Source organism: Orbicella franksi, chromosome 6 (assembly GCF_964199315.1).
Source record: "Orbicella franksi chromosome 6, jaOrbFran1.1, whole genome shotgun sequence".
In the NCBI taxonomy this organism is placed as follows: domain Eukaryota; kingdom Metazoa; phylum Cnidaria; class Anthozoa; order Scleractinia; family Merulinidae; genus Orbicella; species Orbicella franksi.
The window spans coordinates 3,458,371-3,478,893 of record NC_138150.1 but is presented as its reverse complement, the minus strand read 5'-3'; the positions used below and the strand labels follow the sequence as shown (position 1 = coordinate 3,478,893).

The following is a 20,523-nucleotide window of genomic DNA, read 5'->3' as shown; positions in this document are numbered from 1 at the left end:
AGGACCAGAACATTACCACAGAATAGTTCAAAATGATTGTTATAAACGTGTGTAATGGTAATAAAGTCGCTTTTTTAATTATTGACATAATGTGAGTCACTTAATTTTCGCGTCATGTTAATTTCGCGACATTAAATTTTCGCGTCACTTAAATTTCGCGATTTTTTTTAAATCGCGTAATTCGCGAAATTAACGTGTCGCGAAAATTTCATGTAATAAGGTAATCGGTTTCCTTGCGCGCTCCAGTCGGCCGAGAGCGTAAACCCTGGTGGCTGAGATATATAAACAATATTCTCCATTTGGGGCGAAAATATGCTCGGATATTTGTCCGCGGACATTATCTGTTCCGAGAAGTGAACAGTTTTCCAAGAGCGTATCTCGAGGAAAACTTTGAAGTTTGAGGAACAGATAATGTTCAAGGACAAAATATCCGAGCATATTTTCATGCCAAATGGAGGCTATTGTGTTTATTGTCCTTCAAAAATTTTTCGCAACACGCGGTTTTTACAATTGGGGAATATCCTCGGATATTTCCAAGTTTTAGCTGGGAAATATTCGGTCACGTGACGCGTTTAGACTAATCCCGCGCGAGCGAAAATACTTGTTGGATTATAATGCGTCCTTATACATCACGTTGGAACCAAACACAGTTGTTTTCTTTGCAGGGCTTTCTTCTTGCAGGAGATTGGTCAGTAAGGATGGTTACAGAAACGACATGCAGAGAGTCGAAACTACTGAGAAAAGATCACTATTCACTCGAGATTTCTAACTCTGAATGAAATTTATTTCCACATTCTGCTTTATCAGTAGAAAAAACCAGCAATTTACTTAATACATAATTCACTTTTAAGCCTGAGTCGACCTGGCTTAATTTATTTACAGTCGCTTTTTATCTGTTTCTTGCAAAAATTAAACAATAATATTAAAGTTGTTAATATTCATTTTCCTGTTATAAATTAATAAGCATTTACTTTCAGAATTGCTTCAAGGTGCACGTTTGCTATATCTGTTTATAAGGAAGAATGTTTTTTTTTACACAGCACATTGACAATCTATTGGTAACGAAGGACATTTGGTAACGAACGTAGCATTTCTTAAGCCGTACATTGGTTGGCACTTTGGTATTCCGTGTGTGTTTACCGCGAAACTACAGGCGGGATGCATTCTTTTACACTGCACTTTGTCAACCCAGAGATTTCTACACGAATCGATCTCTCTCACAACTCTTGAAACACAAGGGTGAGTATTCCTGACAATGCGATCATGTTCAGTTGGACTTTCAAGGAACCCATTTCCATCACTAGTGTTGTTACTCTCTTGACTAATGATCTCTTCAGGTTCAATGGCGTGGCTTAATGGCTGGGAGTCTTGACCTTGTGAACGCTGATTGAAGGCCTGGCTGTGAGGAGATGACATGTCGGGGTAAAGAGGTTGTGCAAAAACCAGGTTGAAATAGCTGAAGACAAATGCCATAGATAGGAGCACCTTTACAAAAAACAAAAGGAAAAACGATACAATAAATAAATGAATGAGCTGAGTACGACAAGCAAGAAATACCTAAAGAGTGAAAGTATTTGATCCACAACAATTCTTGCATGAACAAGTCTGTAAAACACCGGGCGGGCGCTCTATCCACTGAGCTATGAGAACTCATGGAGAGCAAGGTCATTTAACTGAGTTCATATATGACAGGTGTCCTGCATATTGCTAGGATCAACGCTATCAAAGTCATCGTGAGTAGTGATAGGTTAATAATGATGTGACATGTTTCATAGAACTTGATACTTACCTTTAGCTGTACTACAATATTCATCCTGCAAAGAGGGTTCCCAATAGGTTTGGCGGGATGCGGGATTTGGCTTTTTTTCGCAGTGATATTTGGGATTTGCGCGCAAAACAGGTGCGGGAAGCGGGAATTACAGTTACGAGCGGGAGCGGGATTTCGTGTTTTTATGGGGTTGGGATGCGGGATTTGCAAGGGGAACAGAGCGGGATACGGGATTTGAATTCTTACGTGACCTCATAAATTGTTATCGACCAGTGCAAAAACCACAAGCTGGCAGAAACGAACCGTATAGCTGTGTCAGGCTTCAAGTAATGAATAGCAACCGCTCTGTACCCTGTCAGGTTCTGTCAAACGTATCGTCCATTTCCGACATTTTCGATGCTTGCGTCTGTAACCTTGACCTTCCGATCCTTTCTAGTTTTTCTAGTCTTTCGACCTTTTCCAAAGTGCTTCGCTTGTTTTGGCCAGGATGGCCACACCAGGTGGCGGTGATAGTGATTTACCGAACGAAGTATGCGACATTACGAATTTCGTCACCATATATTAGACCATATTACGAGAAGGATGTGCGAGCAGGAATGCCTTCATTCGGAAAGAAAAGTTCTGCGCCCAGATTTCAAGTGAAGTGAAGACGCTTAAAGCTTTGAAAGAAACTGTCAAGTGCGTTTACGGGCCATCTCTTGAATATGGAAATAAACGATCTTTTTCTTTCACTGATACGTGAACAAAAGGAAACAAAACAGTAAACCGTTTACAGAAAGAAACGTTATAATCATTTGCGCTTACTTGTCTGCTACCCATTGAATTCTTTTGTGATTTTTTATGCAATATCTTGTTTTAAAAAGTTTGTGTCAATAATTAAATAAATTATTAATTTAAAAAAATTAATAATTAACGCAGAAACGTCCTTGAAAGTAGGCGGGATCGGGATTTCCAGGCAAAGAAGTGCGGGATGGTGGGATTAACAGGAAAAAATGGGCGGGAAAGCGAGATCTGAGAACCCTATTGTGGACCCTCTGCAAACAGTTCAACCGACGTGAAGCTGTTTCCTTGAATTATCACACTCTGTTACTGAAGCGCTAACTATGCTTTATGATCAGAGAGGAAAAATGCTGCTGCTTATATAGAATGAAAAATTAAATTTTTCCCTAATTCGTTCCTTTTTTATCCGAAAATAGGTCATTGTTATCAACTGATCTTCGAGCCGTCAGAAACACCTTGGCGAGTGATAGCTGCAGATAACAGATGCTACTGAAAGTAAGCCTAGTAATTTGGTGGAGTATATGTTCTACATCCTCTCACGGCTTGGTGTCAGATGTTAAGGGACTTTTTCTTATCCATACGTTCGATTGCAAAGGAACACTTCCTAAAGTATCTGGTATTTTATGTCCGCATGTCTTCAAGCGTAATATTTATAATAAAGTCAAGAAATACTACAACAGGTTCGAAACTCATGTACTGTTTTGTCGAAGAGCGTTTTTAGAGTATTTCATGTCTTGTTTGTAACTGGCTTCGCTAATTTAAGCCCGTTTGTTCCATGAGATTGTGCAAAGAAAATCATAGTTAGGGGTCGTTAGGGAGGATGGCTTAATTTCTGTCACTGGACAATATTTTCATTTAAAACCAAGTTACAGAAAATTGAGGTGCTGCATCACTTCTACATAAATATATACATATCAGGTGGTTACTTTTTCGATGTGCGAAATTACCCTCAAATGAAAAAAAAGTCAAATAAATTCCCAGTGAAGTGAAAACACCAAAGACCTAATAACTTGAAATGAAACAAAGTACATTCTGAGGGAGAGAGATTTGTAAAACTAAAGCCAAACTAATCTGCGATTCATCGTGTGTACATGCCGGACGTATCAAAGTTTCAGCGGAGTTTCTGATAGTTTTGCTGGTTTCTCTTCATCCAATCTATGGCAAAGCTTGTCTTCTCTCTTGTAGTTTATCTTGGGCGACTCTATTCAGCACTGCTTTGAGCCGATTTAAAGGTAAGTTTTATAACTTTCCTTTCTTAATTTTTTTTCCCGCTCCATTGCAGGACGAAGCATGTTGCAGATCCCTTATTTTTGACTGCTCAGTTTAATTTCCTCGATATCCCACCACTTGGGGAAGGGGAACCATTAATCACCCATGTGCAGAGTAGGTTTCATGACGTCGTTTGAGAAAATAAATGTTTAGAATCCTTAAATATTTTGGTTTCCATAGTGTTGCATACTTGGTTTTTTAAACAGATATTTTACAATTCTTCTTTTTTAAAACAATGAAAACTTTTTGAGAGAGATATTGGCAATAGTTTTGGGGGTTTTGAACAACAAATTTTGAACAAAAAGTTCTGAAACTCCGTTCCTGGACCGGTTGAAACACAAGTGTCTGAATCTTATAGAAATAGAGGCTCTAGACGAATCCAGATCAGCAATCTTATGAGTAAAAAGGAGACATGGGACTCAAATTGAATGCAACGTTATAATTAGATTTTCTTTTGTCTCATTTGAAACAATCCTGCCAATCAGTGTTACTGGTAGGCACCATGAGGGGACGTAAGCGGCGAAAACTGGAAGTACCACAAAGGGATGTTAGGAAAGTTTCCTAACATTACTAACATACCTAACCCCAGGTTGGTTTGCCTTGAGCCGGGCAAGGTGTCATAATATGTTTCAGTGTCATGTAAATGTCATTAGATCTGAAGGACACCAGATGAATGGGAATAAATATGAGAAGAGAGAAATATCAAGCACGGCAACTGATACGCATCATCAAAATGTAATTGACGCGTGCTCTTGTTTCGCGCACACAATAGTTCCTTTATTCGGTCAGACCCCTCGTGTAACAGATGAGAGTAATGATCAAATGAATAAGTCTGCAAAGACCACTACACGACAGGAAGCGAACGCTGAAGTAATTGGAACTTCAAATGAACAAGGAGAACCTCTCTCGCCTCCTTAAAAACGCATTTCCGTGTGAAAAGATTCTAAAAAAAACGGGGAAGATTTTAAAGCAATCTGAAGTTTAAATGCCTTCAAGAGGAACGACCATTTATTGTAAATAAAATCGCAGTGAAGGTCTAACAGAAAAACGCGCGTCTAACGAATGCAAAATCAATCTAAGGGATCTAAACGCAGAATGCCTTGGTGGTGGAAGCTACGGACATTATTTACGCGTTCGCTATCGGCGCATTGATGTGTAGCAAATGATAGTAACGCCGTCTTACATAGAACAAACCGTTAAGCTGCGAGATTACTTCTTTCGCGTTAGATCGAGAGCCGTGTTACCCGCCATTTCAGATAGACAAAACATTAAAGCTGCGTGATTATTTATTTCCCATTACATCAAACTGTATGAGGTGAGTCACCCGCCAGTTCTGATGGACAAGCATTAAGCTAATCGTGTCAGCATTCTGACAAAATTTCTTGCAGATTTAGCGAGACCTCGGGGTAATGCGACCTCTCGTTCCACTCGCTGGCGGTTTCATTACGGTACAAACTAAACCGTTGACCTTTCTGTCATCCACCGGCGTTAACGTTTTCACTGGACACGGCATTTACAAACGCAGTCGAACAATTTAAAACGCGCAAATGTACCATTTTCGATGATGAGTTCTTGCTATTGGCGTAACAAAAAGGCCACAGCAAACCAAAAATTACGAAGGCACAATTTCGAAATATTCAGAGTAGGCGTTACCGTCATAACTCACTCGGCGTCTCCATCGGCCAGCTAAAGTGATCTTCTTTCCACTCGCGCAAATTCATTGAGGAAACCTGACACAACTGAATTTTTCTTGAAGAACTGACCGGGGTATCCTCTACAAATACTGCTACTAATAACATACCAGTATTTGTCTGGTGCAAGTACACGTTGATGAGGCGAGTATTAGAAAGAGCGCCAACCCTTTCATTGGCGCCATGGCAATCACAATTCACCACAAGACCTCGCGACGAGATCTTACGTAGAAATAGGTTGGACACAGATCTGACAACGAAATTAGCCAGATGTCTCAGAAGAGGGGCTGACAACTGACCAACACTTTCTGTGACAGGAACTCACGCCATCGCTAACGTTAACTGCAGACAAAACTCTCTGCGTGAAGCGATACTTGCAGTTTTCGCCGCTTGCGTCCCCTCATGGAAAGAATGTGTTTCACACAGGGCTTTATAATGTTAAACTCATCTTTATGATTAATCTTGTATATGTTGTAAAAGGGAACTGAAACCTGCCTATTTTTCCAGCACTAAGAATGGGATTTGGGTTACTGGAACTTTGAATCACAAAGGAAACAATGCGAATGGGACTGATTTGGGCAAGAAATAAGCTGGGAAATGAGATTTGAGCGATATTTGGGCTGGGAAATGGAGCTGATATAACACCTCCACCCCCATCAGCCCCCACCCCCATCATCCCATCAGCTTATCTGTAGACTGTGTCTCACTTTCATCGCGTTGAAACATAAATTAGACAATCTTGGACTTTCCCAGGAATGCGAATTTTTACTGCAAAAAATAAGGTTGTAAGGATCGTTACTGTTTGTAATGAGTCCAAGCTAACTGAGGAAAGATCGCTGTATAGAAGACTGTGTTTTTCTTCAACACCAATAAACCAGGTTGTAAGGATCGTTACTGTTTGTAATGAGCCCAAACTAACTGAGGAACGATCGCTGTGTAGAAGACTGTGTTTTTCTTCAACACCAACAAACCACTTTTTAGTTTTAGAAAGAGCTGCTTGTTGACCATGTTTTTATCCACTGCGGTATGGTCAGTTGCTCTTAGCAACTGTCCAATGTGAGTGGCGTTGTAACTGAAGACGTTCATCCCAAGTGGGAGAATCTGTAAAAACATCTGTTATTTGATTGTGTTTCGATCCCTAGTGATATGACGTCAAAGCAAGTGACTGACCATAAAATAATTTCCGCTGTGATTTTACTTCCGTGTTTCAATGTCAAATGAATAGCAAACCTTACAAATCTGAAACAGACATTTACCCGTGCCGTTGTTGAGACTACAAACTTCTAAATATTGTAATATATTTTCGTTTTGTAAATATTCGTTTTCTAGCAGTCCGACGTTTTCTTTCTCCATTCAAAATGGCAGAGGAACAGAAAACAAACAATTGAAAGTAAACAAACTATCATTTTATCTGTTAAATGCTGCTGAGAAGCAATCTTTCGAAACTCTGCGCGCGTTCTTCAAATTGTGAACAAATAATTACAGAAGGCTAATTGGCTGGGTTCCATATGATCGCAGACGATCGCAGACGATCGCGGATCGCAAATCGCAGATCGCAGACGATCGAAAAGAGAGTTGTTTCCATATAATCGCAGACGATCGCAAACGATCGCAGAAGCCACTGTTGCATACATTTCGGACAGCGGAAGTGTCAAAATTACACACGCGTTGTGCTGGCGGGAAAATCGCAGCAAACAATATGGCGGACGTCGAGGAGGAAATTTTGCTGCAAGCAAATTTATTTCTTCTTTTAGTCAACCTATTTTGAAATTCCCTTGGCAATACATCTCGCTCCGATCCAGAAGGAAGCATTTTCAATCGCTTCAGATAACGACCATACGCAGTTCTTATGGTGCGGAATATGACCTCCGCCTCAGCCGCCGATAAATTAAATTTCTCCCCGATTTTTTCCCAGCAGTTAGCCTTTTTGTTTTTGTCTTTGAAATGTTTACTGTTACGGTGGTAAACGCTCTCATATCGCGCAACTTCCTCCATAAATTTCTCGTTGATAACGTTACCTTTTCAACGCCAGCCATGTTTACAACAAATGAGCGATTGCTTTATTGCTAAGAAGCGTTGAATCATGGGTCGGAATTCAAAATATTATGGGATACGTTTCGATCGCAGATCACAGAACTTTGGTTTCCACATGATCGCACGATCACAATTGATCGCAGACGATCGCAGATGTTTGTTTCCAGATGTTTGTTTCCGCGATCCGCGATCGTCTGCGATCATATGGAAACCAGCCTTAACTAGAAACGGATAAATAAATACAATAAGTACAAGGGTTTACTTAGAATTTAACGTTGGAACGTATCTCAGGTAATGCTTTTCGATACATTCGACGAAGTACCATAAATATAACGTTTGATTAAAATCTCTAAGCAAATGTATTTGTACATGGACCTGTCTATGATAGCTAATTCGATTACAATTAATTACAATCACAGTTTTTAATTTCTAAAACGTATACTTTCACACAATAGTTATTTCAGAAGAGAGATCAGTTGTATCTCTAAAAAAAAAGGAAAAACAAAATGCGTTTCCTGTGGTAACAACAGCCAAACATTATGTAAAAAACGAAAAGGGAATTTTAAACTTTATGCCAACAACGTACGGATACTTTTGATGACAAGTTTTGTAAGCTCTTTTGTTTACGTTAAAGGAACATATTTTCCGCTTCTTCTCCTCGCCGACTTAAAAATTGGTCTGGTCTCAGTTTTCGCTTAGAATTAACGAAGAAACTAATCTTTTCTCGGTTTCTTCACGCTTAAAAGTTATAATGTTTACGTCTTACGGGGATGCAACTCAGCAATATCAAGAACGATCGATATGTACTCAAAAAGCAATAATATCATCATGCAGATAAAAATGTTGATGATATAGTAAAACGCACCTTTGCTAAGATGTTCATATTCGAAAATAACATTCACTCCCATCGAAAAACGTGCAGGCCTCACTTTGGTCGCGTTAGAAAGTCGATAGACGATCTTGGGCTCTTACCCGAGGGCTTGCCACCAAATCCATTAATTTTTTTCTTTTATACAGTTGGGCCGGAAGACTGGCAGATAAAAACGGGGAATTTGTGTTTTCACTGCTAACCAGTAATCTGTTCAGTATTTTTCCCTTGTTGAAACCTGCACTCACAATTGACGTCACTGCCTGTTGAAAATTTTAGCTAATCCTTAAGGTTACAGTATACCTTCAGATCAGCAATTTTTGTCAAATTTGGATTTTTGGTTCAAAGTAATGGTCGAAGAGTAATCTCTAATTTCTGAAAACAAAATTGAAAAAAACGTAATATTGGCGGAGAAATAGAGGTTTTACGTTATGGCCGGAAGTAAAAGTTCCCTCTTGATTGACAGCCGTATAACGTGTATGCAATCAACCGAGACTACTTTCGCGGGAATATTACCGATATGGATACCACGAATTGGCTGGCTACTCAGTTAATCAGCATTGTTAATCCAAGCATTTTTCGTATTAGATGTAATTCTATTACGTTATAAGTAAACATGGACCACGGAAAACTCCGTTGACCAGTTCGAAAAAGCGAAGAATGAATGAAAATACATCAATGAGTGAAGAAGCGAAAGTTGGCCTCGCGGATGAAGCTACGGACGTATCAAGCGGGCAAAAAGATCGAGTCAAGAGAAGAGAAAGGTTGTGTAAAATTTGGGAACTCGACAGCGATAACAGCGATGTTAACAGTGACTCTTTTGTTGAGTTCGATACCGATGAATCGTCCAACTCATTGAGATCCATTGGAATATTATCCATGCACATTTGCTCTGCCGCGCTTTCTTTAGTTTGTTCTCGTCGCCCAGCTACTCTAGCGTTCGTATCCTTTTTCGTCTTCCCCAATTTGCCAAACCAGCTTCAAGAAAAACCCAGCTACAGAAAAATTATCTCTCCGCCTTGAGTGCATTGCGAAACGCAAGGGTTTTTTGGAGATTCACGCGTGAATTTCACCGCCAGTTAATGGTAGTAAATTTTCCAAGCGCTGATTGGCTCAGTGATCTGAGAACCCAGTTGAAGGCGTTTCTGGGCGGAGTTTGTTTGCGGAGCAAGATATTTTTCTTAGCGCTGTTTTCTCGAATAACTTTTTTCGCCTGAAGCAGACACTTTAAAGAGTTACAACTCAAACGGAATTTGTTTGTTTGCCCTCAAATTTGGACAGTAGCTAGATTAACAAATAAAAAACAAAAACGTGTCTGCGAATTGTTTATTTCGAAATATTTTTTCTCCGAGAGCGATTTTTGTACGATCACTTCACATCTTTTAAATCCTATTTCGAAAATGTTCTGTAACTTTTTATTGCAATTGAATATGGAAAAACGCAGACACGCTTTTTTAGCGCTTTTTGTCCTGAAACCGAGGAAAAAAATAAATTGGCGAAAAACAAAATTCGCTTTGACTTGTAGCTTCCAAAAGGTGATTAGGACGCTTGCATTTAGTGGCCGTGAAAAAATTGGCAATTCATTTTATTTCAAAATTTTTGGTATGGTTTGATAGCCAGCTCTATACGCTTTAATTTGATATAGGGGTTTAGGTATCTACAGCTTAAATCGGACGCGTTACATCGCTTGGACGCGAGACACCCCTGAAGGTATACGGTAACCTTAAGCTGCTAGATGAAAACTGAAAAAACAACCTTCCCAGAAATCCTAAACGGTTTTTTTTCCATTCTTCTAAAAATGCCAGAAAATTATCAGAACACGAGCAAAAAATTTCTACCAGACGATCTTTGAATCTTCCTCATAAAATATGTGGAGTTTTTCAAACTGTACATTCTATTTAAGTTTCATCAGACTTAACTTCGATGTTCAAATAAAGATCAGATAGGTCAATGGAATACTGGCAACGATTCATATAAAGTCAGATTGGTTACCTTTAGTTGAGCTTAAAAAAAAGGTAGGTAGCTGTTGTTCCTCTTTTTAAGAACCAGTTTACTAACCCATCTACAATAGCTTTGTAATGCGCACAACTTTAATTAAGTCAAAAGGCTAATAAAACGAAAACAACAAACATCGTTTCTGGTGATTCGATAGGTTTATCTGCCTCGCGTATGACGTCATTCTTTTGAAAGACGACCACTTCCGTCTTACAGTGAATATCGTTTGCACTTTTGCCTTTCAATGAAAGTAATGCAAAAGATAGGCGTTAGGCTGAAATCAGTGCGCCCCGACATTTTTCAGCCTAAAGCGACGGGGCAAAGAAGGTTCGGGCACTGGTGCCATAAATCCGTCACTAAATCTGTTTGTGATTGAGTTAGTTCGTACTGGTCAGGAAAATCTAAAAACTAGCAGTTTGTTTGTTTTCAATAAAACGGCTTCAACCAAGACAGACCCGCTCATGTCGGCTAATCAGAGTAACGAGCTCTTAATTCCTTGTTCAAATTCCTTCAGAAGTCATCTCGGAATTATTTCTGACGCTTTAGATTCTTGTCGTATTGTTTATGTTGCTTCTCGCTTGTTTCGAAAACAGAACTGTCAGTTCATTGGTCAGAGTACAGTGTTCGTGACCTTGCTTAATTCACATTAGCTTATCTGCGGTTGTGTCCAGACTATATTTCAAACCATCAACACGTCAATAAATTTAGCTTACCCACATTAAAAATAATTACATTACGGATAGCTTACTAACAGGATCCGAAACTTTCACTAAATTTTCGGTGTGGCCTCAAAAACTATTCGGTTTGGACTCAGTTTCCTTGCACGCCCCAGTTAACCAAGAGCCTAAACTCTGGTGGCTGAGATATACACAGGCGACCCGAGCTCTCAATGTTATCCTTTTTTTTTTCCTTTTTATGCGAACGTTCAGGCTAACGTGACATATGGCATGTACTATTACATAACGACCGAATTTGACCACGCGAAACATTACTCCCGCCTTGCAGCATATGGAGGTGTTGTGTTACAACGGTTTGAATTTATAAAGGTTTGTATGGGAATGCAACGGCTTTGCTTGAAAAGCCAATTATTCTTATATTTTGTGAATAAAATCTGCTTACCCTGTTGCTACTACTAAAAGAAAGACAAAGCCGGACACTGATTTCCGGAGTGCCCGCCGCTCGAAGCGAATAAATCCACTGAAAATAACCCTGCCGGCTCAATTTCTCCGTAGAATCGAAGAAGAGATGTTGAAGTTCCATGTCAGTTCACTCGCTACGCGATTCCGTCCACAACGCCTTCGCAACGATACATTTATTTCGAGATTGCTTCGCTCGCAAACTCGAAAACAGCCGCGTCACAAAAGTTAGGACACTTTCGCGGTGTTGGGTAACTATAATTAGCTCGACCGGGGGTAGTCAGCAACGATTTGTCAACGGTCAAACCAAAATGCTCCCCGGGTACCCTCGTGCTTTAGTGGTCAAACGCATAAAGGGAGTGCCCGGAGGAATTGAGCCGGCAGGGTTATTTTCAGTGGATTTATTCGCTTCGAGCGGCGGGCACTCCGGAAATCAGTGTCCGGCCTTGTCTTTCTTTTAGTAGTGGAAACCCACACTGCCCACAGAACGATAACTCGCCGAAATCGCGTTAGATCGGCCCGAGGAGCTGGCAAACAATAAAGAATACAACACAGCAACAGGGTAAGCAGATTTTATTCACAAAATATAAGAATAATTGGCTCTTCAAGCAAAGCCGTTGCATTCCCATACAAACCTTTATAAATTCAAACCGTTGTAACACAACACCTCCATATGCTGCAAGGCGGGAGTCATCTTTCGCGTGGTCAAATTCGGTCGTTATGTAATAGTACATGCCATATGTCACGTTAGCCTGAACGTTCGCGTAAAAAGGAAAAAAAAAAGGATAACATTGAGAGCTTGGGCCGCCTGTGAGATATATAAACAATAGTCTCCATTTGAGGCGAAAACATGCTCGTATATTTGTCCGCGCGCGGACATTATCTGTTCTGAGAAGTGAACAGTTTTCCGAGAGCGTATCTCGAGGAAGTGTGAGCTTTGAGGATCACTGAGATAATATCCAAGTAGAAATATCCGAGCATATTTTCATGCCAAATGGTAGCTATTGCGTTTGTTATCCTTCAAATATTTTTCGCAACACGCGCGGTTTTTACAATTGGGGAATATCCTCGGATATTTCCCAGTTTTAGCCGGGGAATATTCGGTCACGTGACGGGTTAAGACAAATCGCGCGCGAGGAAAAATATTTGTTGAATTATAATGCATCCTCATACATCACGTTGGAACCAAAGACAGTTGTTTTCTTTGCAGGGCTAAGACTCTTTTTTATGCATGTCTTAAGTGATCTTTGTAGCTGAATTCGGTCACTGAGGATGGTTGCAGAAACAACATGTAAGAGTCGAAACTAACTGAGAAAAGATAATTTTTCACTCGTGATTTCTAACTCTGAATGAAATTTATTTCCACATTCTGCTTTATCATTAGAAAAAACCAGCAATTTAATTAATACATAATTCACTTTTAACCCTGAGTCGACCTGGCTTAATTTATTTACAGCGGCTTTTTATCTGTGTCTTGTAAAATTAAATTATAATATCGAAGTTGTTAATTAATATACACTTTCCTGTTATAAATTAATAAGCATTTATTTCCATAATTGCTTCAAGGGGTACGTTTGCAACATCTGGTTTTAAGGAAGAACATTTGTTTATACAGCACATTGACAATCTATTGGTAACGAAGGACATTTGGTAACGAACGTAGCATTTCTGAAGCCGTACACTGGTTGGCACTTTGGTGTTCCGTGTGTGCTTACCACGTAACTACAGGCGGGATGACTTCTTTTACACTGTACTTTGTCAACCCAGAGATTTCTACACGAATCGAACTCTCTCATAACTCTTGAAACACAAGGGTGAGTATTCCTGGCAATGCGATCATGCGCAGTTGGAGTATCCATGAACCCTTTTCCATCACTTGAGATGTCACTCTCTTGACTAATGATCTCTTTAGTTTCATTGGCGTCGCTTAATGGCTGGGAGTCTTGACCTAGTGAATGCTGATTAAAGGCCTGGCTGCGAAGAAATGGCATCTCCGGGTAAATGGGCTTTGCAAAAACCAGGTTGAAATAGCTGAATACAAACGCCATAGATAGGAGCACCTTTACGAAAATCGAAAGGAAAAACGGTACAATAAATAAACAAATGAATGAGATGAGTACAACAAGCAAGAAATACATAAAGAGTGAAAGTATTTTGTAACTAACGTTAAGCCCAAAAGACGCTTGGGTAAATTCCCAAGGTTCTTAGCGCGCGCTCGGCAAAAACACGTGTGCTTGCTAACGCCAGATGTAAGGCAATCGAAGTTATCTTGCTCGTTTGTGACAAAATAGATCATTTTTTTCCTTGGATCCTTTAAGATTTAAGACCAGTTCATTGCCCTTCGTCGCTGGACAAAGGTATTTGTAACTCGTTTTCGCTCTGATTTATTGTATTGTCGTAAGATTTTCTTGTATTTTGGCTTGCACAAGTACTCGCGAACGGTTCAGTTTCTCATGGAATTTCGCCATGTATCTGCTTTCTAGTTTTACGGTTCTATCCTATTGAGGAGATTAAAGAATCTAATTCTGCCAGCTATGTAATTGTTGATTGTCCTTTGGATCATTTTGGATGAATTTGGAGTCTATTTATTGAGCGAAAGGTCGCCGGTAACATATTTTATCCACCACAATTCTTGCATGAGCAAGTCTGTAAACGTATGATTAATTTTGTGATGTAAACTGTTTTGAATTATATTTCAAGTTTGTCGAGTTTCATTGAACTTGATACTTACCTTTACTTGTACATCAATATTCATCCTGCAAATTGAACCGAATCGAAGCTGTGTCCTTGAAGTATTTTACTCTGTTACTGGAGCACCAAAGATGTTTTATGATCAGAGCGGAAAAATGTTGCTGCTTATATAGAATGAGAACTGAAGGTTTTCCCCTTTCGTTACGATTTTGTTTATTCCAAAATAAGCTAAAATAGGTCAGTGTTATCAACTGATGTTCTATCCGTGTCGGAAAAATCTTGGCGAAAACTGAATGAGCAGCGATATCAGCTGCAGATCAGATGCTTCTGAAAGTAAGCTCAGTAATTTGGTACAGCCATGGACTACATCCTCTCTTTATCTCAGAAGTTTAAGACAGTGACATGGGACTTTCCTTATCCATACATTCGATTGGACAGGACCACTTCCTAAAATAATTGGTGTTTTACATTTGCATGCCTTCAAGTGTAATAATGAAGCCAAGAAATACTACAAAAGGTTCGAAACTCATGCACTGTTTTGAATATTTTATATCTTGTTTGTGGCTGACTTCAATATTTTAAGCCCATTAGTTCCAGGAGATTTTATGAAGGAAATAATAGTTGAATAGCTTACTTTCTGTCTTTGACCAATATTTTCTCAGGGAAAGCCAAGTTACAAAAAATTGAGCAGTTGCATCATTACTACATGACATTGCACGTCATTTTATTGCGATGTACGAAATTACCTTCAAATGAAAGAAAAATCAAATACATTCTCAGAGAAGGAAAAACATGAAAGACCTAATAACTTTAACTTGAAATGAAACAAGGTTCATTTTTAGGGAGTGGGATTTGTAAAACGTTAGCCAAATTAATCTGCGGTGCATCGTATGTACATGCCGGACGTAGTAAGGTTTCAGCGGAGTTTCGGAAAGTTTTACTAGTTCCTCTTTAGCTAATTTATGGAAAAGCTTTTCTTCTCCCTTGCAGTTCACCTTGGATGACTTCATCGAGCACTGCTTTGAGCCGATTTAAAGATAAGATTTATAACTTTACTTTCTTAATTTATTCCGCTTCATTGCTGCGCGAAACATGTTGCAGATGCCTCCTACACGAACGGAACTATAATCAGTTCTGTCTTATTTTTAACTGCTCAGTTTAAGAAAAGGTTGTTGTTATTCATCGTGGTAAATGCAACAATAAAGTGTATTGACGTTTGTCTCGCGATGTAGTCACTTGAGATGTAGATCGCGACGTTTCGACTGCTTACTGCTAGTCTTCTTCAGGCGATAAGGTCGACTGATTGCACGGTATCATTTATATCACAAAGGTCGGCTGTGATTGGTGTATTTCGATCCTCCTGTTGTTCCATTGTTCCGGCGAGTAGTTGTTCCCTCAGTGGTCCGCTGTTGTACCGTTCTCTTGTTGTTGTGTTTTTTGATCGTGGGCATCCGTGCTTCAGGAATTTCAATTCCACTATCCCTGTTGATGTTATTATGGTGAAGTCTTATGTGAATAGCTTCCTTGACCCTACATGTGTACCAGTGAGGATCTCGATCAATAAACTTGACCTCACACCAGATAGGATAGTGGCCGGTCTCGTGGGTGTGTTCAGAAACGGCGGAGGTCGGGTACGAGCGAGTCCTATATCCCTGTCGTGTTCTCTGATCCTCACCTGCATAGATCTCCCTGTTTCCCCGATGTAGACTTTGCCGCACTCACAGGCAATCCTGTAGACAACACGATCTTGTTTAGCTGGGTTGACGGTGTCCTTTGGTCGCACGAAGTGAACGAAGTGTCGTGTCGGACTTGAAGACGGTGCGAATGCCTTGTTGTTCTAGGTAGCGGTGGAGAGACTCCGAAACTCCTTGGACATAAGGTAAAACGGCAGTGGATTTAAATTGCGCGACGGGGTCTCTTCTTGGAGTTGTTCGTGCCTCTTTTGTACAGAAGATCACAAGGCACGGTATACCACTCGAAAGTGTTGCACAGCTAGTATTTCCCCATGTCGAAACAAGTCATTGCGTGTATGAAGCTAAGTGCTTGGGTGCTGAAAATAGTTGTAACCCCGAACCTGTTGGATATAAACAAAAAAACAGCCTAACCAGAAATCTTAAACGGTCCGTCCAATTGGCCAAAAATGCCACAAAGTAATTAGAACACGATCGAGTGCAAAATTAATGCTATATGAAAAGTCCTTATGCGTCCCATGGCGCGATAAGGACTGTTGATGACACGATGACGATGACGATCACAATTGTTGAAGTCCTTTCATCAAAAAAAAAAAAAAAAAAAAAAAAAAATTAAAAACAGAAAGGAAACACAAAGAATGCGAATCTTGTATGCCGCAGTACAATACACAGTTTGAGGCAGACATAATATATAGTATCAAGATAAACACGGATTACAAACGAAGCGAGTAGTGTGTAGCGTAGTCAATCGGAGGACAACATTCGCGATATCAACATCAAGGGAAGAGAGTTAATCTCCCATATAGCTGGGCCTTGTTGAGACGCGGTGACCGTATTGTTCAGGTTCGCTTGTCTACGGATCGAAAGGTCCGAGTTCGAGCACTGGCCGGGGACATTGTGTTGTGTTCTCGGGCAAGACACTTTACGCTCACAGTGCCTCTCTCCACCCAGATGTATTCACGGGTACAGGCAAACTCAATGCTGTTGGTAACCCTGGGATGAACTAGTATCCATCCAGGGGGGGGGGGGGGGGGATGGGGGATAGAAGTACTCCTGGTTGATCGCTTCATGCTACGGAAACCGGGATAAGCTTGAATATTATACTCATATTTCAGTTTTCCCCCTATTCACTGGGTCCGACTGTTCAACTCTCTTAACGAGAAACTTGGCTACGGTTTTCTAGCGGCGGGGAAGCGAAAATTGTATTAATCTATTAGAATAAGTACAGTAATAAGAATGACGCACCAGTGTTTCAAGGATACAGTAGTTTGCGCCCACCCTATCCCCCTTCCCACCTCCACCCAACATAGCCTGCGAACTGGCTCCCATGCGTTGCTACAGAAGCAAGGTCGATCAGCAAAGTCGCGAGAAATGCGTCAGCGAGCGAAGCTAGCAAGTGTGTTCTCACCTGCTCGCTTCGCTCGCCGAAGGCTTTGTTCATGCCACCAACGACGACAGCCTGCTCGCAGACTACACCCACCAGGAGGCGACCAATCAGACAAACCATGAAATCAGACCCACATTTCAGCCGATACTGCCTAATTCTGACTAGATTTGCCAAACTTACGGTAATTCCACAATTGCATATCACTGAACATGATGAGGTTCATGAGACTCTGAAATACCCAGCAGCACATGGATTCTAATTTCCAGTGACGTCATCATGCTTGTGCTAAGCAGCTTACAAATCTGTCATTACTGCACAATTTGTGGGTTTTTGGGGAGTATGAGCCGTTTAGCATTTGACCTAATAATGTAATACGGTAAACCAGATCACCAACCATATATGGCCTCGTTAGAAAAGTTTAAATAGTTAATTTACGACCTCAGGCTTCGCTGTATATGCATCGCGCGATATTCGATCAAAGAACGGGTGGCGCCAAAAAGAGCATGGCGGCAAATCCATGTTCTGTTCGCCTCTATCGATCAAATTCGCGGACCGTTGCTCGATCCGAGCCAAATTTGATTCGCCGTGTCATACACCACGATAGTACATCGATCGAAAGTGATTCCTTTCCGTTTTTCAAAGCTGATATCGCAGAAGTTTATATTTTTGATCTGTCTGATACAAATGGCGGACTCGTGGATCCATCATGGTCATTGTGGTTTCAATCTTTGAGAAAGAAATGTAGAATCTAGCACTCTCTTTTATTTTAGGTTCATTGGCGTTCCTTTGAGAATTCGCTTTGCGTTACTTTCCTGCGCGTTTAGTATAATTTGCATCTTGTTTAATATTCTAGTTGTTACGTTTTTGCGCACGCTGCAGGTTTTTATTAATTTCACCGTTGATCTCAACGAAAATACATCCAGTGTGATAAACCTACATAGAGTTGCCCTTTCACGGTCTACAGCGCCAGTACAATATAATTTTTGAGTTATTTCGTTCACTGCGTTTCGCTTTAAGTCGCTTTTTAGCGGTATATTTCTACATTTTGTAACGGTTTGTATTTTCTGTTGTTTCTTTAAGTTTAAACCTCTTCTCGTTTTGGTGTTTGGAATCAATTGATGTATGCGGCCAAGGGAGGATTCGCCTTTTGGCAGTAACAAGAAAGACACAGTTATTGTTGCTACTCTGTTTGGAATAGTTTGAAGAGACTTAAAGAAAGATCCTGGATGCTCATAAAGTACAGAATTTCAGGCGATCGAAGCACTAGATATTTTTCGGCGGAGACAAGCGACAGCCGAAAATACTTCAGCGTTCGCATGCTAAGTGATACGCGGTTTTTCTGAGGCGCTCTTAAGCAAAATTGCTAAACAGAAAAAAATGGGTCACACTTGAAAAAAATGAATCAAACTTGGAAACATTTAATCACACTTGAAAAAAAAAAAGGGTCACACTTGGAAAAATGGGTCTCACTTAAACTTGGAAAACGGTTACACTTTGAAAATTGGGTCACACTTGGAAGAGAGGGTCAAACTTGTAAAAAAAATGGGTCCCAAACACCTGGAAAAATGGGTCACACTTGAAAAAATGGGTCACATTTGGATCAATGGGTTAAACTTGGAAAAAGGTAACAGTTGGAAAAATGTGTCACACTGAGAAAAGTGGGTCACACTTAACACAATTAAAAAAATGGGTCACACTTGGCAAAAAAGAGTTCACACTCGGAAAACTGGATCACACTTGCAAAAATGGGTCACATTCGGAAAAAAGGATCGCATATGTAAAAGGAGATTTAGTTACCCCGCCCAGGGAATAAATGATTATATGCTGCTTGTTAGTGCCACTCTAAGCCAATATTTAAGCATACGTGGCCAGGTTGCTGTCCTCTTTTCCAAAACGCTAGCTCCCCACGCAGCTCGCAATTTCCCACCTACCCTTTTATTTTGATAGACAGGGGGGATTTCAAATATTTGTGATTGCGGGTACTCCCCCACCTTTGCTGGGAATGATTTTGATTGTTTAATGTTTTTCGGAGTAAAAAGTTAATTCTTATAAAAATAAACCGCCACCTCGATGGCCAAAAAATGGCATATTATACTTTGTCATTTCTTCCCAGCAAACTTCACGATGCCACTGAATTGTGTAGTAAATGAACCTCAAGTTTGTGCAATAACATAGAGCATAAAATAGTTTACACTTAGAAAAATGGGTCTCACGTAAAAAAAAATGAGTCAAATTTAGAAAAAAGAACCACACTTGGAAAAATGGGTCAAACTTGGAAAAGTTAATCACACTTGAAAAAAAGGATCGCACTTGGATAAATAAGTCACCATAGAAAAGTGGGTCACACTTGATAAAAAGGAGATCAACCTTGCAAAAAAGGGTCAAACTTGCAAAAATGGGTTACACTTGTAAAAATAGTTCACGCTTAATAAAATGGGTCACACGTGGAATGAAGGGCGTTCAATTTAGTTAAAAGGACCATACTAAAAAATGGGTCACACTTAGAAAAAATGGGTCACACTTGAAAAAATGAGTCATACTTAGCAAAATGGGTCACACTTGGAAAAATGGGTGAAACTTAAAAAAATGGGTCACTATTGAAAAAATAGGCAACACTTGGAAAAATAGGTCGCACTTGAAAAAATGGCCACCCTTGGAAAAATGGATGACACAAAAAAAACCGGTCACACTTGGAAAAATGGATCACACTTAAAAAAAGGCTCACATTTGTAAAAATGAGTCACACTTTAATTGGAAAAATGGGTCAAACGTGGAGAAAACGAGGGCAAATTTCGAAAAAAAACAACACTTCAAAAAAATTGGTCACACTTAAAAAATTGGGTGATATCAGGGAAAAGGGGTCACACTCGTAAAAATGGGTCACACTTGGAAAAATGGGTCAATTGTGGAAAAAAGAGGGTCAAACTTGGAAAAGAGGACCACACTTGGAAAAATAGGTCACACTTAAAAAAAATGGGTCACACTCGTAAAAATGGGTCACACTTGGAAAAATGGGTCAATTGTGGAAAAAAGAGGGTCAAACTTGGAAAAGAGGACCACACTTGGAAAAATAGGTCACACTTAAAAAAAATGGGTCACACTTGAAAAAATGAGTCATACTTTGCAAAATGGGTCACACTTGGAAAAATGGGTCGCACTTGAAAAAATGGCTCACCCTTGGAAAAATGGGTCAAACTTAAAAAAACAAAGGGT

The 20,523-nt window shown here is 40.0% G+C and overlaps 2 protein-coding genes across 2 annotated transcripts; both read right to left on the bottom strand.

The window, feature by feature from the left end:
• Positions 1 to 935: 935 nt before the first annotated feature.
• Positions 936 to 8,515, bottom strand: LOC145490967 (uncharacterized). Its single transcript, XM_081470088.1, has 2 exons — positions 8,408 to 8,515; positions 936 to 1,485 (listed from the first exon to the last, which is right to left on the bottom strand). Exons 1-2 carry the CDS (start codon positions 8,438 to 8,440, stop codon positions 1,033 to 1,035), a joined length of 486 nt encoding a protein of 161 aa, XP_081326214.1. The 5' UTR covers positions 8,441 to 8,515; the 3' UTR covers positions 936 to 1,032.
• A 4,601-nt stretch (positions 8,516 to 13,116) lies between these two features.
• LOC145489745 (uncharacterized) lies at positions 13,117 to 13,570 on the bottom strand. Its single transcript, XM_081468783.1, has one exon. The coding sequence runs from the start codon at positions 13,530 to 13,532 to the stop codon at positions 13,149 to 13,151; it is 384 nt and encodes a 127-aa protein (XP_081324909.1). The 5' UTR covers positions 13,533 to 13,570; the 3' UTR covers positions 13,117 to 13,148.
• Positions 13,571 to 20,523: the final 6,953 nt, after the last annotated feature.

What these genes read in the sequence shown, in the direction of transcription:
- LOC145490967 (XM_081470088.1), bottom strand. Translation starts at nt 8,440, where the DNA reads ATGTTATTTTCGAATATGAACATCTTAGCAAAG. An exon ending in ATATGAACATCTTAGCAAAG is followed by an intron (nt 1,486 to 8,407) that starts GTGCGTTTTACT and finishes TTTTTTGTAAAG; the next exon opens with GTGCTCCTATCTATGGCATT.
- LOC145489745 (XM_081468783.1), bottom strand. Translation starts at nt 13,532, where the DNA reads ATGCCATTTCTTCGCAGCCAGGCCTTTAATCAGCATTCACTAGGTCAA.